At 47.9% G+C, this 15,503-nt stretch overlaps 1 protein-coding gene across 1 annotated transcript in view; it reads right to left on the bottom strand.

The window, feature by feature from the left end:
* Positions 1 to 12,600, bottom strand: part of LOC145798029 (uncharacterized) — a 43,332-nt gene extending 30,732 nt beyond the window's left edge. The window contains exons 1-3 of the mRNA XM_082885478.1: positions 12,358 to 12,600; positions 12,177 to 12,275; positions 11,763 to 11,969 (exon numbers count right to left, since the gene is read on the bottom strand). Coding sequence (XP_082741604.1) covers positions 11,763 to 11,969; positions 12,177 to 12,275; positions 12,358 to 12,600 — 549 coding nt within the window. The remainder of the gene's footprint in view (positions 1 to 11,762; positions 11,970 to 12,176; positions 12,276 to 12,357) is intronic.
* Positions 12,601 to 15,503: the final 2,903 nt, after the last annotated feature.

Genomic DNA, 15,503 nt, shown 5'->3' with positions numbered 1-15,503 from the left:
AGACATGCATACATTTGTGCAAATACATTGCTATGCCCCTTTCTTGCTCTCTGTTGCAGCAAAACGCAGAATCAGCAATCTTCCTGGGCTTGGCACGGATTTCAAGAAGAGGTGTAAACAGAGGCTAATTGGGGCATTCCGGTGGATTTCCGCGCAAGACAGTCCGGACATGCATCATCCATCAGAAGCAAGACAGCCCCTGGCTTGCACGCCAGTTTATTTGCTTTCTAGTTAATTCATTAATTAATTAGAATTCTGTAATATTTTGGACTGTAATATTCTTTTATTTGGGGACTGTAATATTTGGACTGTATTATTTATTTGGACCCTCCGAGCGAGGGCACAACTGTAATAAGTGTGGGTGAGTGTGATGTATGTCTTCCAACCCTACGTCTTTCTCCCTTTTATTTATCCGCTTTTGATGGTTAGATTAGGGCATATTTTAATTAGCATACAGTATGACAGCATGTTTGCATCATTCATCTGTATTACATGCATCGGGCTCGGCGCATCATACTAACTGCATTGTACTTTAAATACCAAGTTGAATACATGTTAGTTGTAGCATTTCATATGCCATCTTAGAATAGCTGAGCCTACTATAGTTGCATTTTGCATGTGTTGCATTAGGCATTTCTGTACACTTAGGATCATGCATGATTTCTAATATAGTTTCTATTTTGGCTTGGAGTACTCGGTGAATTTTATGCTTTAGCATCCTTGCATGTGTGTGAGTGAATGCCATGATAGCATGCTTACCATGAGGCTATGTGCTTATCTGATATATCTGCCTGAATGCCTGTGGGTGAAGGTTGGGTTATCTGAATTGGAATGAATCATCAAAATGTTTCAAGCCTACCTACGGGTAGCAAACCATTTTCAAAAGCAAACATGAATTGTTTTGTTCCAATTCGGGCGACCCGGTCTATACTTATATGCTGTGAGCATCACATAGTAACCTAGGCTAATAACCGGAATAAGAACTCACAATGTTTTCAAAAATTGATATCATGGTTAGTAGAGGCCGGTCTATGACCGGGCGAGCGGGGGTGCTCACGAAGTGACCTTCCCCAATCGTACCCAAGTTCCCGAGCCGAGGCAACTTTGGTGATGACGGACACGTGGCCTTTTGGCACCGAGTCAGGGTTTCCTAAATTTCCGAAAATAAAATATTTAGGTGGCGACTCTGTATCTGGCAAAGCAGTCCATGTTTGGCACTTCTTTCAAAAATCAGTTTTCCTAAAACGATTTGCCGGATTTGGACTCTTTGGTTCAGATTTAGAACCGTGACAACAAAAGTCGAGTCCGAGCTGTAGCGAGGTCCCCCGCGGGCTTGTTACAGTTTCTGGCGACTCCGCTGGGGATTTAGAGAACTTGACTCGAACTCATGATATCTGTTTTTGACTACACTTGTGTGTTTCTTTGCATTGCATTTGCATTGGTGCGCCTAGGACACCGTGTTTGCCATCTGCTATTCCTGAACGGTTTGCCAGAGGCTTGTCTTGTCAAGGCATGACCATAAGGCTGACCGGTTGTGGGCTCTGCCAGTATGGGAACACAAACCCCGGTTTTACCGGGGCACCCCTTTTGACCATTCGACCTAGTGCATATTCGGATCCATAGTGACCATTCTAAATTAGGACAGGTTGCTTACCCGTTTATAGGTTGTTTGAAACCGCTGTGTGCATAGTGAAACCCTAGCTCCTGACAAAATAGGACAGGGAAACCCTACCCCAAACATAGGGGTGTTTTGGCTCTCACTTATCTGTTATGTGCTTTAGAGTGCGTCTCTACAGGAATGCATGTATCAGCATATGAGTTTGAGTATAAGGCCTGCGGGCATCAGTTCAGTATTGACAGTATCAGGCCTGCGGGCATCAGATCAGTATACAAGTTTGAGTATCAAGCCTGCGGGCATCAGTTCAGTATTGACAGTATCAGGCCTGCGGGCATCAGATCAGTATACAAGTTTGAGTATCAAGCCTGCGAGCACCAGTTCAATATTGACGGTATTAGGCCTGCGGGCATCAGCCAGTATTTGAGGATTAGTCATCTGCGGATATCAGATTCTGTGTTAGGGGACAGTGATACAGGGATAATAACCAGTGTTTGAGGACAGTATGTTATTCAGCTTTTTGACTGTGTGCCCGACTGTGTGTCTTGCATTTTATTTTAAGCTGTTGTGCTGTCCGTTTATCTGTTTATTTATTTCCTTTTCGCTTTATTTATCTTTTGCTAGGTCAGTTTTAGCACGATTGCTTCCAACCCAACAGGCATTCCCCAAGCACCTTGGACACGAGGTCGTCGACTCCACCGATCTGAGGATCTAATCGACGGACAGCCAGTGTTCCATTCTCTGCCCCCTGTTACAAGAAGGAAGCAGAGAAAACGCAGTACATCTGAACAGAGAGCATCTGAACAGTGGTATCCTTCATCAGTGGACAATCGGATTGAGGTCCCCATTGAGACAGATCTATCGGTAGTTCAGACAAATCGAAACAATATGACGGCACCGACAGGGGTTGAGGAAATGATGCGCCAGATGCAGGAAACCATGCGGGCTATGCAACAAGATGCCGTCCGCCGAGATGAACTCGCTAAGCAGCAAGCTGAAATTATGACTCAGCAGGCTGAACTGATTACTAGATTGCAACAACAGAGTACAGCATCTGCTTCACACCAGATTCCTCCTCCAGCAGGAGCCCCATTACCTGAGAAGGCTCCTGTTATTCAGGACGTCCCTCCTAACGCCCAGAATACCGTACCGGCTGTCCAAATTCTGCAAGAGGACACGAGTCTTCCAACAGGGCCTGTCCCGCCCCCGATTCCACCACAACTGTCCAAGGTCCACACATCCAATCACCCGGACTCTCCATCCGAGGTCGAGGTTGATCAAACAGCTCTGAAATTGAGCAAACTGGAGAAGCTTTTCAAAAAATCCCAAGGGACTAAGGCTATGCCGGATATCGGAGATGGATATACCGAGGAGGCCGTAACGCTCCCCGATAGGTTCAAAATGCCACAAATAGACCGTTTTGACGGGACTGGTGACCCCATGGTCCATATCCGACTGTTTGCGGATGTCTTGCGGCCAATGGGCCTAACACGACAACAGAAGCTCTCACTATTCGGCCGAACCCTGTCGGGTGTGGCCTCCCATTGGTACGCAAGATTATCGGATGAGGTGAAGAAGAATTGGGACGAGATGGCTGAGGCCTTTGTCACACAATATTCGTATAACACTCAGATCGAGATCACAACCCGTGATCTTGAAACAACAAGGCAAGAGCCTAAGGAATCTTTCTCGGACTTTGTGATCCGATGGAGGGCAAAGGCGTCGACGATGACTTTAAGGCCCACTGACAGAGATCAAATCCGGATGATTGTGCGCAATCTCCACCCCAAGTTAATGCAAAGAATGATTGTGGTCCCCTTCCCTACTTTCGCAGATTTACATGATATGGGGGTGCAAATAGAAGATGCTATGAGGCAAGGCCTGTTTGACCAGGACAGAGAACAACCGAGGAGGACCTTTAACCGTAACAACAATGCGGGCCCGAGCGGCGCTGCTAATACAAGAGCCTCGGAAGTTGGCATGGTCACCACCACTCCCCCTCCCCCTCCAAGGCCCATGACTGCCACACCATTCTCCGGCGCGTCCGGAAGTAACTCACAAAACAACCGATTCCAACCCCGGGGCCAAAGAACCTTCACCCAACTATACATGCCCCTGTCCAAGGTTCTGGGAATACTGATCAGGAAAAATCATTTAAAACCCCTGGAACCAAAACCATTACCAAATCCACTTCCCCCCTCATATGACCCGTCAAAATATTGCGCATACCACCAACAACACGGTCATGATACCGACCGTTGTTACAGATTACGTCATGAGGTCCAAGATCTTATTGACAAACAGGTAATTGCGCCTCCTGATAAACCTAATGTCACAACTAACCCTCTTCCACCACATAACCAACCCCCCCTCCCAACAGAATTAATTTCATCCAGACTGGGGTCGTGTCTTACGATCCTAGCATCTATATTACATCCACCCACCTACCCAAGCCGGAGGTGCTCCTCCCCGCTTGCACTGACCTTTTGTGCATGGTGGACGTCTCCAAAACCCAACCGGAGCCGGTGGTGGTGACCATCGAAGACAAGGCAGGGCAGATTTTAGGGGAGAATGAGTCTGTTAAATCTGGGACTGGGCAGAATTTTGCTGAGGGAGCTTATGATCCGAGCAGGCACATCCTATCAACGAGCCGAAGTGGGCTAATTGTAGAATTTCCCGAGACAGGAGAACTGTGCATGATCCGAGGGGATGGATCTGGGCTATGGGCAGATGAGCCGACAACCATAGAGGAGGACTTTGCTAACTTGCAATTTCGCGATGATCAGGAGTTGGAGGATGCGTCCATTAACTGGAATGATTATGAGGGATCAGAGGAGGCCACTGGATGGCTTGAAGATCAACCGGATGCAGTGGGGGAAGCCCAACCAGAACAGAGCCCGGCAGGGGCAGAAACATCACTTGTGGCCGGAACGGCCGAAAATCAAGTTGTACCGCCGGAGAGCGCCGGTGTTAAGAATTCCGCTCAGGACATGGGCATTACGGATGTGGGAACTGTTGAACAAACAACTGTACTGACGCAGTTGGAACAAGGAAAGTTTGAGGAAGCTGAGAGAGCCAGAAAGGCGAAGGGCCCTGAGGGGACCGAAAGTGCTGTGTGCACAAAGACAGACAATGCTGCGAGCATTTGGACAGAGAGCACTGAAAGTGCGAGTAGACTGGAGCCGGACAGATGTCTGTTGGCTGCCAGCGGAATGTGGTGGGAAGATGACGATTTGTGTCTTGCCCACACCGATGAAGACTGGGGAAATGGCCAACCAGATGATACTTGGTATCTTGATGAAGTGGACCACATGACAAGAAGTGGGCGGTACTTCAAGCCCCCACACCTAGACCAACCCGAAGCATCTGGGAAAGACAGAGAAGCGGAGAGACAGAAGGAGAAGCAGATTGAGGATGAAGCTGTGCTGAAACAGTTAAAGAAAATACAAGCAGACATCTCCATCTGGGGACTGCTAATGGCATCACGAGTGCACAGAGAAGCTGTCCTATCTGCCATGGACAAGTCGAAACTTTCCATAGACACCACGCCTGAACAGCTGGTTGGGCTGGTTTTTCCGGGAGGAGGTTCCCCGGCATTAACTTTTTCGGACAAGGAGCTACCGCCTGAGGGCGCAAATCATAACAAACCTCTCTATATCTCTGTGGAATGTAGAGATAAGTGGATACCGGTGGTACTTGTTGATACCGGGTCTGCGATTAATGTCTGCCCAACCAGAACGGCATATGCAATCGGGTTAAAACCCGCGGACTTCATCCCAACCACCCAAGTGATCAGGGCATATGACAATACCAGCAGAGAAGTGATGGGGACTGTTAAAATTCAAACTAAGGTTGGTCCAGGACAACACAGCATCGAATTTCATATCCTGGACGTTCCCGCAACCTTTAACTTACTATTGGGGCGACCGTGGTTGCACCAGGTCAAAGCAGTCTCTTCCACCCTACATCAAATGCTGAAATACCCTCACGGGAAAGGGGTAGCGATCGTTTTTGGGAATTCATCAATCCATCCACCGCCGGAAGTGTCTACACCTGTCTTGGAAATCGAGCACGGCACGGAGGATGTGTTTTTGTCGGGGTTCACTTTGGCCGAGGCTCAAGTGGTGCAGAATATCATGGCTGCGAATGAGGGCATGTATGTCAGCGCACAATCCATCTACCTCATGAACAAGCTAAAACATACCCCTGGGATGGGATTAGGGAGAAGTGGCCGGAAAGGCGTCTCAGTGTTGGCCGAAGTGCCACACAACCCTCACACCTTTGGACTGGGTTATCTACCCACCAAAGAGGACTGGTTGAGGAAAGGAAAAGAAATGGCCGGAAGAGCCAAGGCAAAGAGGGCTGGGAAGCCATTTGACTTAATACACAGGCCCATCTGGGGTACCCTAAACGGACGTTTCGTCCGGGAGGGGGAAGATTTTCCATTCTGCGGCTTCCCGGAGCCATGGCAAAACGCGGAAGGGAAGCGCGTGCCTGGTTTTGAAATCTTCTTCGACATACAACTATCTGGGGATGACGTTGCCGAAGCGCAGATAGACCCACCAACTGAGGTTGAGCAATGTGAAACAGTGGATCCTGAGAGTACAGAGCTGGAAATGGGGGTAGCACTGGCGAGTCTACTATCAGATCCTCCGATCGGCCAAGAGTGCTTGGGGGATAACTCTTCGGTTTCTGTGATTGGAGATGAAATAGCTGCGGGCTTTCCAGCGCCGATCTTGGATGCATCTATCGCACCTTCTCTCATCTGGCAGTATGAAGAAGGCTTTTTATCTAGCAGTTCCGGGTCAGGTAGTGAGCCGGAATCTGATTCTACCGAATCTTCTGCGTCAGAATCAGATTCCAGCTCGACTGAGTCTGAGTCCGGTATTCCTGGGGGTGATAACCCGGATACCACAGTCCTGTCTAGGTCGTCTTTTTCATTTTCTTTTGAGTCTGTTGTAACAGAGGAATCTGACGGCTTGGAAGTATTTAATGAGAATGATGTGGATGTGGTTTCCGAGTATTTTTCTGTGCCTTTGATTTATTGCTTAAATCAGGATTTTCAAAATTTTGATGAAAACAGCGAGGAAGAAATTCCCCCAGTTTTGCAACGATTAATCGATCAAGAGCAGGAAAGATTTGTTAAACCTTTAATGGATGAAATCACTACTGTAAATGTTGGTACTGAGAAGGACCCGCGGCTGGTCCAGATCGGGTCCACGTTGTCTTCAGAGGAGCGCGAGCGCTTAGTCGCTTTATTAAAAGATTTTAAAGATGTTTTCGCGTGGTCCTATGAAGACATGCCTGGAATCGATCCTGAGATTGTACAGCACCGGATCCCTCTTGATCCAGAGGCCCGCCCTGTCAAACAGAAACTCAGAAGGATTCGCCCGGACTGGGCCCTCAAGATTAAGGAAGAGGTCACCAAGCAAATTGACGCAGGGTTCCTGCTGGTATCTGAATATCCAACTTGGTTGGCCAACATAGTTCCGGTGCCAAAGAAGGATGGCAGAATTCGGGTCTGTGTAGACTTCAGAGATTTGAACAAGGCCAGTCCGAAGGACGATTTTCCCTTGCCGCACATCGACGAATTGGTAGATTTCACGGCAGGACACGCCTTGCTTTCGTTTATGGATGGTTTCTCAGGCTATAACCAGATAGTGATGGCACCCGAAGACCGGGAGAAGACTGCGTTCACTACCCCGTGGGGGACATATTGTTATAGAGTGATGCCATTCGGGCTGAAGAATGCTGGAGCTACGTATCAACGGGCAGTGACTACAATATTGCATGATATGATCCATAAGGAGGTCGAGGTGTACGTGGACGACATGATTGTCAAGTCCAAAGATAGAGAGGGCCACTACACCGCCTTACAAAAATTCTTTCAACGGATCAAAGAGTTTCGACTGCGACTGAATCCCCAGAAATGCACGTTTGGTGTTACAGCAGGGAAGATGTTAGGGTTTCTGATCACACAAAGGGGCATCGAGGTCGACCCTTCCAAAATCAAGGCCATCTTAGAAATGCCACCACCAAAGACTGAAAAGGAGGTGCGAGGCTTTTTGGGTAAAGTGCAATTCATAAGACGGTTTATTTCTAAATTAACCTTGACTTGTGAACCACTTTTTGGTCTCCTGAAGAAAGGAAAGAAATTCCAATGGGACGGCCGATGTCAAGTAGCTTTTGAGCAGATCAAAGAATATCTACAGAACCCACCCGTGTTGTCACCGCCAGAACCTGGGAGACCGTTGATACTGTACCTTTCGGTAACTGAGACTACCATGGGCTGCATGCTCGCGCAGGAGTCAGAAGACAAAGTGGAAAGGGCCATATACTATCTGAGCAAAAAGATGCTGGATTACGAGACCCGCTATACACCGCTGGAGAAGGCTTGTTTGGCCTTGGTATGGGCAACCAGGAAGCTGCGGCACTACCTGTTAGCCCACTCTGTAATGTTGGTTTCGCGTTTGGATCCCATCAAATATCTTTTCGAGAAACCAGCACTTACGGGTAGGCTAGCTCGTTGGCTGCTGTTGCTCTCCGAATTTGATTTGAAGTATGTGACGCGCAAGTCAGTAAAAGGCAGAGCGGTAGCAGAGTTCCTTGCCGACCACCCGGTTGAGGGGGATGAAGCGGTTGAGTATCTATTCCCAGATGAAGCCATTCTGCACGTCGAAGATGAAATTTGGACAATGTACTTTGACGGAGCGTCAAACCAGTATGGGTATGGGATAGGGGTGTTGCTGATAGCGCCTGATGATTCCCGTATCCCTTTAGCATTCAAGCTCCGATTCAAAGTTTCCAACAATGAGGCAGAGTACGAGGCATGCATTGCTGGCCTGGAAGCAGCCCTGGAACTAGGGGCAAGACGGTTGGACGTCATTGGGGACTCGAACCTTGTTGTGTCTCAAGCAAAAGGAGATTGGAAGGTCAAGGAGGAAAAGATGATAATCTACCACCAAACCTTGGATTTGTTAATTCCTCGGTTTGAGAAGCTAAATTTTACCCACCTCGTAAGAGAGAACAACAGGTTTGCAGATTCACTAGCAACTCTATCTTCTATGATAGACATCCCGTCCGGAGTCCGGATGCGTCCAGTCATTATTGATCAGAAGTTCGCGCCGGCATACGAGTCGATTTCCGCCATAGATGAGGTTCAAGACGGCAACCCCTGGTATTACGACATCTGGAACTTCTTGGAAAAGGAGACATATCCACTAGGGGCAAATGCCAAAGATAAGAGGGCTGTCAGAAGAATGGCTGCTCAATTCGTTATCTGCGGAGGAAATTTGTACAAAAGGAGTCATCTGGGAACGCATAAGCTTTGTGTAGAAGCTGAAGAGTCAAAACGCCTGATGGAAGCCATCCATGGGGGGGAGTGCGGTGCACACATGAATGGAGTAATGCTGGCTAGAAAGATCCTCAGACAGGGCTACTACTGGTCAACCATGGAGGAGGATTGTATTAGCTTTGTTCGGCGATGCCACAAATGTCAAATTCATGCAAATCGCATGAACATCCCGCCGTCAAAACTGTACAACATGACTTCGCCGTGGCCTTTTTCAGTCTGGGGAATTGATGTGATCGGAGCTGTTACCCCGAAGGGGTCCAACGGGCATGAGTTTATCCTAGTAGCGATAGATTATTTCACAAAGTGGGTCGAGGCCCAATCATACGCAGTGTTGAAGGCGTCGCATGTCGCAAAGTTCATCAGGAACAACATCATCTGTCGCTACGGGGTGCCAAACGAAATAATTTCAGACAATGGTTCCCACTTCAAGAAAGAAGTGATAGACTTGTTGGAGAAATACAATGTGGCTTTTCATAAGTCATCTACATACAGGCCACAGACCAACGGAGCAGTTGAGGCCGCCAACAAGAATATCAAGCATATACTACAGAAGATGGTGGAAACCTATCGAGATTGGCCAGACAAGCTGCCATTTGCTCTGTGGGGCTACAGGACTTCAATCAGAACTTCTACTGGAGCAACTCCATATTCATTGGTCTATGGAATGGAGGCTGTTCTACCCATTGAGATTGAGGTCCCATCATTACGAGTATTGGCTGAATGCCAGATAGCCGAAGCAGATTGGCAGCAAAGCAGATTCGAAGAACTCATGCTCTTTGATGAAAGAAGACTGAAAGCACTGTACCACATCCAAGGTTATCAACGCAGAATTGCCCGGGCTTTCAACAAGAAGGTTAAGTCCAGGAATCTGAAAGAAGGAGATTTGGTGCTCAAGGACAACCGAACTCCCATCCACGACCCAAGGGGCAAGTTCAAACCTAATTGGACTGGTCCTTACATCATCAAAGCTATCTGGTCAGGTGGGGCTGTGGTTTTGATGGATCTAGATGGCTTGGAGTTTTCACAACCAATCAATATGGACAAGTTGAAGAAATACTATCCTTGAGAGGCTCGCTAGGCCGAAAACCCGAAAGGGCGACCTAGGCAAGATTCAGAGCACAAAAAATTAGAAAATATAAAAACTGAGCTCGCAAGGTTGAAAACCCGCAAAGGGCGGCCTTGGCAAAAGTTAGAGCGCAAAAGGAGAGTGAAAATACTCGAGCGAACCTAAGCCTGAACTACGTAAGACTTGATTCCCATCTTTGGGATACGTAGGCAGCTTCGTCTTGAAGTTCAGTCATAAACTTTTCCCCGATCAACTTTGTCCATTTCGATCATCTCAGTCATCTTTATCTATCAGCATTTACCGTGATCTCCGGTACAGTGCTGTTCAAACTAGGGGCAACTTTCCGTTGCTTTGGAGTGCCACATTGTTCTTCAGACTAGGGGCAACTTTCCAGTTGCAGGGATCTGAGGTTGTGCATCTCAGTGACAGATTTTCGGCATGTCCAGTTCTGATCCACATCGAAAATAGTTTTGAAAAGTTTTAATAAAAGTTGACTTTGTTCAAATCAATCTTTTTATGACTTAGACCATTTTTGGACCAAAAGTGGAAAATTTTCAGTACCATAACTTTCAATTTCATTGATTTCAAAATAGAGTTCTCTTGCTCTTGCATTACAATCGAGGTTGCTTATTTTAGTACAGTCATAAAGAAAACTTGAAAATGCTAGATAAGCAATAAATTTGGGGCATAGTTGAATCAAGTATCTCTGTGTCCCCTTCCAGAGCTGGACGGAGCATCTGATGCCAAGCTGGGCCCAAATTGTACCTCCTCTTTGAGCCAATCCACGCATTCATCTGACAAAGTGCAACTGAAGGTTGAAGCAGGGGGCCAGAAGCTCTCTAGTCCTCCATGCCGTGGCATATCTCGGGCTGGCCAGCCATTCACTTTTTGCAAAAATGGCCGGCCAGCTCCCCGGGATGGCTAGCAATGCTGCAGTGTGTCTCCTCGGCCCTGTTTTACTCTTCGAAGGAGAACTCCAAGCATTTCCATGCAACGGGAAAGTCGAAGGCCTTCATTCCGGATGCGTTCCGATGCCCAGATCGTCAGAAGTACACTTTGTTGTTGTTGAGTTTTGCTTATCGAGTTGTTGCATTTTGCTTATCGAGTTGTTTGTCGAGCGGACGTGTTTTGTGTTTTGAGTCATTGCTCTCTGTTTAAGCAATTTTTGTTAAAGTCTTGTTTATTTGCGTTGTTGCATTTTGCTTATCGAGTTGTAAACTTGCTAAAGATTCTGTTATATCTTAGTAAGTTGAGTTGTTTAGTTTGTTGCGTCGGTTCACTACCTGATTTGGTGATTACACAACGTACATTTCCTTTCAAATTCATTTTTGTGCGAAATAAATGATGCGATACGATGCTAAAAGTTCAAAATACAAACACCTTTTCAAAAGCTATTTCATTTCATCATGCTTTACAACAAACAAAAGGTACAGGTTTTACAAAAACAAAACTGCCTAACAATGTGCAAAGTGCTACAAACTACTAGTAAAAGAAAAATAAAGCAGGAAATAGCAACATCAAAATCCTCGGGAACGGGAACGAGAAGCACGCCTGGTCCTCTTTTGTGGAACAACCTCCACACCATCATCAGAGTCGGAGCTGTCGTCCTCAGGATCCTCCTCAGCCTCGCCTCTGTTCCCCGAGCCAAAACCGGAGCCTCCCTCCTCGACAGATGTCTCGAACTGACGGTCGGTAGCCTCCTCCTCCTCCTCCTCATCAGACTCCACCTCCACAACATGAGCCCTGCGTCTGCGGACAGGCCCCCCTCGAGCTCCTCGGGAAGGCTGAGATGGCCCGGCTCCTCGGGAAGGCCGAGATGACCCCTCCCCCTGATAAGGCCCGGATGGCCCAGCTCCCTGATAAGGCCCAGATGGCCCAGCTCCCCAATGAGGCCCAGGTGGCCTGGTCTGTGGCTGACCGGACCATGAAGGCATCTGAAAACAAAGAGTTCAATTCAAATACATCAGTCCAAATATATACATCAGATGCAGATACAAGCAAAAGCTACGTAAAGTGGGTGCATGTAAATACAGTGTACAAGTGAGGTGTGTGTCAGATGTGCTCTACACAAGTAGTCTATCGATGCAGTAGAAATCAGCATGTCATCAGAAGTATGATAAATGCCAAAAACTGAAGGGTACCTGAATGCCCGCGACAGACAACTGTGCCTCCCTGCGTAGGACCATGCCCTCGAGTGTGGCCACCAGCCCAACCATCTCCTCCATGTACCCTCGCGATGGCTGCAAAAATGAGTTCATAATCATCAGTGAACAAATGAGTGTCTAAACATCTGAAATGATGAATGACGAAAGTGGAGCATACCGGCGGTGAGTCCGGATCAATGGCGTATCGATCACTGGGCATCGGAGGCTCTAGTGGAATCGGAATCGGAGAGCTAGTCCCATACTGCCACGCCATCAACTCAGTAGGCATATCTGGCCATCCCAGATGAGGATGAATCGACGGGTTCGGAGGAAACGGTCTACTCCCACCTCTAGATGCGTCAGCCCTGCTAGAAGAAGGGATGTCTGTAGCTCGAGCCTGAGCCTGATCCGAGGATGACATACCGGCAGGTCTCATCATCGGAATACGAGCTTCTGTCAATGGAGGCATCAAATATATGTGACGATAGGTGGCGTAGTCCCCCTCCGCAACATATAACAAAGCATCACTGCCCAGCATGGCGCCGACTACCTCTGAGTAAGAGAGCCTGTCAGCGGTCCGCATACTAGCTGGAGGTACCGCGGGAACATCCTGAGAAAGATACCCCCGTACCTGGCACAGAAAGCGCTCCCCCAGGAACCAGACTCTGCCGACTGGCCCTTCGAGCAGGACCCTATACCGGGAGATGCCTGATGCTCCGGTATACTGAAGTAGGAGATCATCACCCAGAGGTGCCCAAGGCTGCCAAGTAATCTGCGGATGATAAATGTATAAACCAATCAGAGAACGAGAATATACAGAGCAAGTCAAAGATGAAAATGAAAAGAACTGAAAGTTCTGAAGTACCTCTGAGTGTCGCACAGTGTCGAAGTACTGTCGCAGGCGAACCAGGGTCTCTCGAGGCCTCGCCCGGTGCGGGCCCTCAAATATCAATGAATATGGGGTCACGGGAATCCCCACCACCTCCAGCACTGGGGCTAACGATGGGAAGTATACATAAGCCCATAACTGAGAAAAGCAGTGCAGAATGTAAGTACGAAATGCTGAGAGCAAAATGCAGACTGTAAAAGTACGCTGTGTGTGCAATGTACAAGTAATGAAGAGCAGAAATGTAAATCGAGGGGACAGAAAATACCTCCCAAGCTCTCCAGTAGCCGCCAAGCAAATCGCCCCGCCCGCGGGAGGTCGCGCTCATGTAAAAGTAGAGGGTAGCCAGGCCAGTGCCACCCCAATCATATCTACTGACCTGTGATAGGTCGACTAGAGCGCTCAGCAGATATAGCCCAATGGTGTTCCCTCTGTCGGCGAACAGGGTAGTCCCGAAGAGGAACATCAGGAAGCCACGAGCATACTGCTCTGTCTCCTCAGGAGTCTCGGGCACCATCTCAGCCCGCCGGAAATGGGAGGAGAACCAAGTATACCTGACTCTCCCTGAAACCCTATCAACAGGTGGGCGAGCCCCCAACAAATACATCCAGGCGGCCTCCCACTCGCCCATATCCTCGTCATAGGGGATGGCCCAACCTCCGACATCAAGGCCGGTCAATACAGCAAAATCAAAAGGGGTCATGGTCATGTCCCCGGTGGCAGAGAAATGAAAGGAATTGGTGGTGTCCCACCATCTCTCTACCAAAGCTGCCATCAAGGTCCTCCTGGCAGGACAGCGTGACAACCCGACACAGAAGGGGCCGAACCCCGCCAAATCTACCAAGTCTCTGACGCCCTCCGGGAGCTCAGCGTACCAATCCCTCGCCATGGTGGAACCATATCCTCGCACACTGCGGGAACCACCCTGCATTCAGAATGAATATATGTGTCAATAATGAAATAAATGGGCTGTGTGCCAATAAGATGAAATGGGCTGTGTGCCGATGAAGTAAAATAAGCTACATGCAAATTCTATCTACCTGGGCTGCGTGTTCAGAAAATTTGAAATTTGGGCTGCGTGTTCAATTTTCAGTTACTTGTGGGCTGCGTGTTCACTATCTACCTGGGCTGCGTGTTCAGAAAATTTGAATTTTGGGCTGCGTGTTCAACTTTCAGTTTAATTGTGGGCTGCGTGTTCACTATCTACCTGGGCTGCGTGTTCAGAAAATTTGAAATTTGGGCTGCGTGTTCAACTTTCAGTTTAATTGTGGGCTGCGTGTTCACTATCTACCTGGGCTGCGTGTTCAGAAAATTTGAATTTTGGGCTGCGTGTTCAACTTTCAGTTAATTTGTGGGCTGCGTGTTCACTATCTACCTGGGCTGCGTGTTCAGAGAATTTGAATTTTGGGCTGCGTGTTCAACTTTCAGTTAATTTGTGGGCTGCGTGTTCACCATCTACCTGGGCTGCGTGTTCAGAGAATTTGAATTTTGGGCTGCGTGTTCAACTTTCAGTTAATTTGTGGGCTGCGTGTTCACTATCTACCTGGGCTGCGTGTTCAGAGAATTTGAATTTTGGGCTGCGTGTTCAACTTTCAGTTAATTTGTGGGCTGCGTGTTCACTATCTATCTGGGCTGTGTGTTCAGAAAAATTTGAAGTTTGGGCTGCGTGTTCACTATCTACCTGGGCTGCGTGTTCAGAGAATTTTGAATTTTGGGCTGCGTGTTCAACTTTCAGTCTAATTGTGGGCTGCGTGTTCACCATCTACCTGGGCTGCGTGTTCAGAGAATTTGAATTTTGGGCTGCGTGTTCAACTTTCAGTTAATTTGTGGGCTGCGTGTTCACCATCTACCTGGGCTGCGTGTTCAGAGAATTTTGAATTTTGGGCTGCGTGTTCAACTTTCAGTTAATTTGTGGGCTGCGTGTTCACTATCTACCTGGGCTGCGTGTTCAGAGAATTTGAATTTTGGGCTGCGTGTTCAACTTTCAGTTAAATTGTGGGCTGCGTGTTCACCATCTATCTGGGCTGTGTGTTCAGAAAAATTTGAAGTTTGGGCTGCGTGTTCAACTTCCATTTAAAGTGTGGGCTGTGTGTTCACTTTCGAATTCGGGCTGAGTGTTCGACAAATCAGTGTTTGAGCCATGTGTTTTAATGTGGGCTGTGTGCTCGCAATTAATTAATGAACCGAGTGTTCGAAAATTCAAGTGTTGAAACTACATGTTCAAGATGTAAGGAAAGTACTATGTCACAAGCTAGCATGGCAAGGGTGCGAAATGTAAAATACAGAAGATGAGGTAAATACCTCTCGAGCCTCATGAGAGAGATGCTGCTCCGGCTCTCTGAGAAGCAGATCCGTGGGTGCTCTCTCGTCAAAACTGGTAAAATGACGGAAAACGGCACGAGGGAGGACGTGCACTGCCGGACGGTACCTCTCGGGCA

Source organism: Camellia sinensis, chromosome 8, assembly GCF_055761805.1.
Source record: "Camellia sinensis isolate YWXY chromosome 8, ASM5576180v1, whole genome shotgun sequence".
Taxonomy (NCBI): Eukaryota; Viridiplantae; Streptophyta; class Magnoliopsida; order Ericales; family Theaceae; genus Camellia; species Camellia sinensis.
The sequence above is the reverse complement of the archived record's forward strand: the minus strand, read 5'-3'. Positions and strand labels throughout refer to the sequence as shown.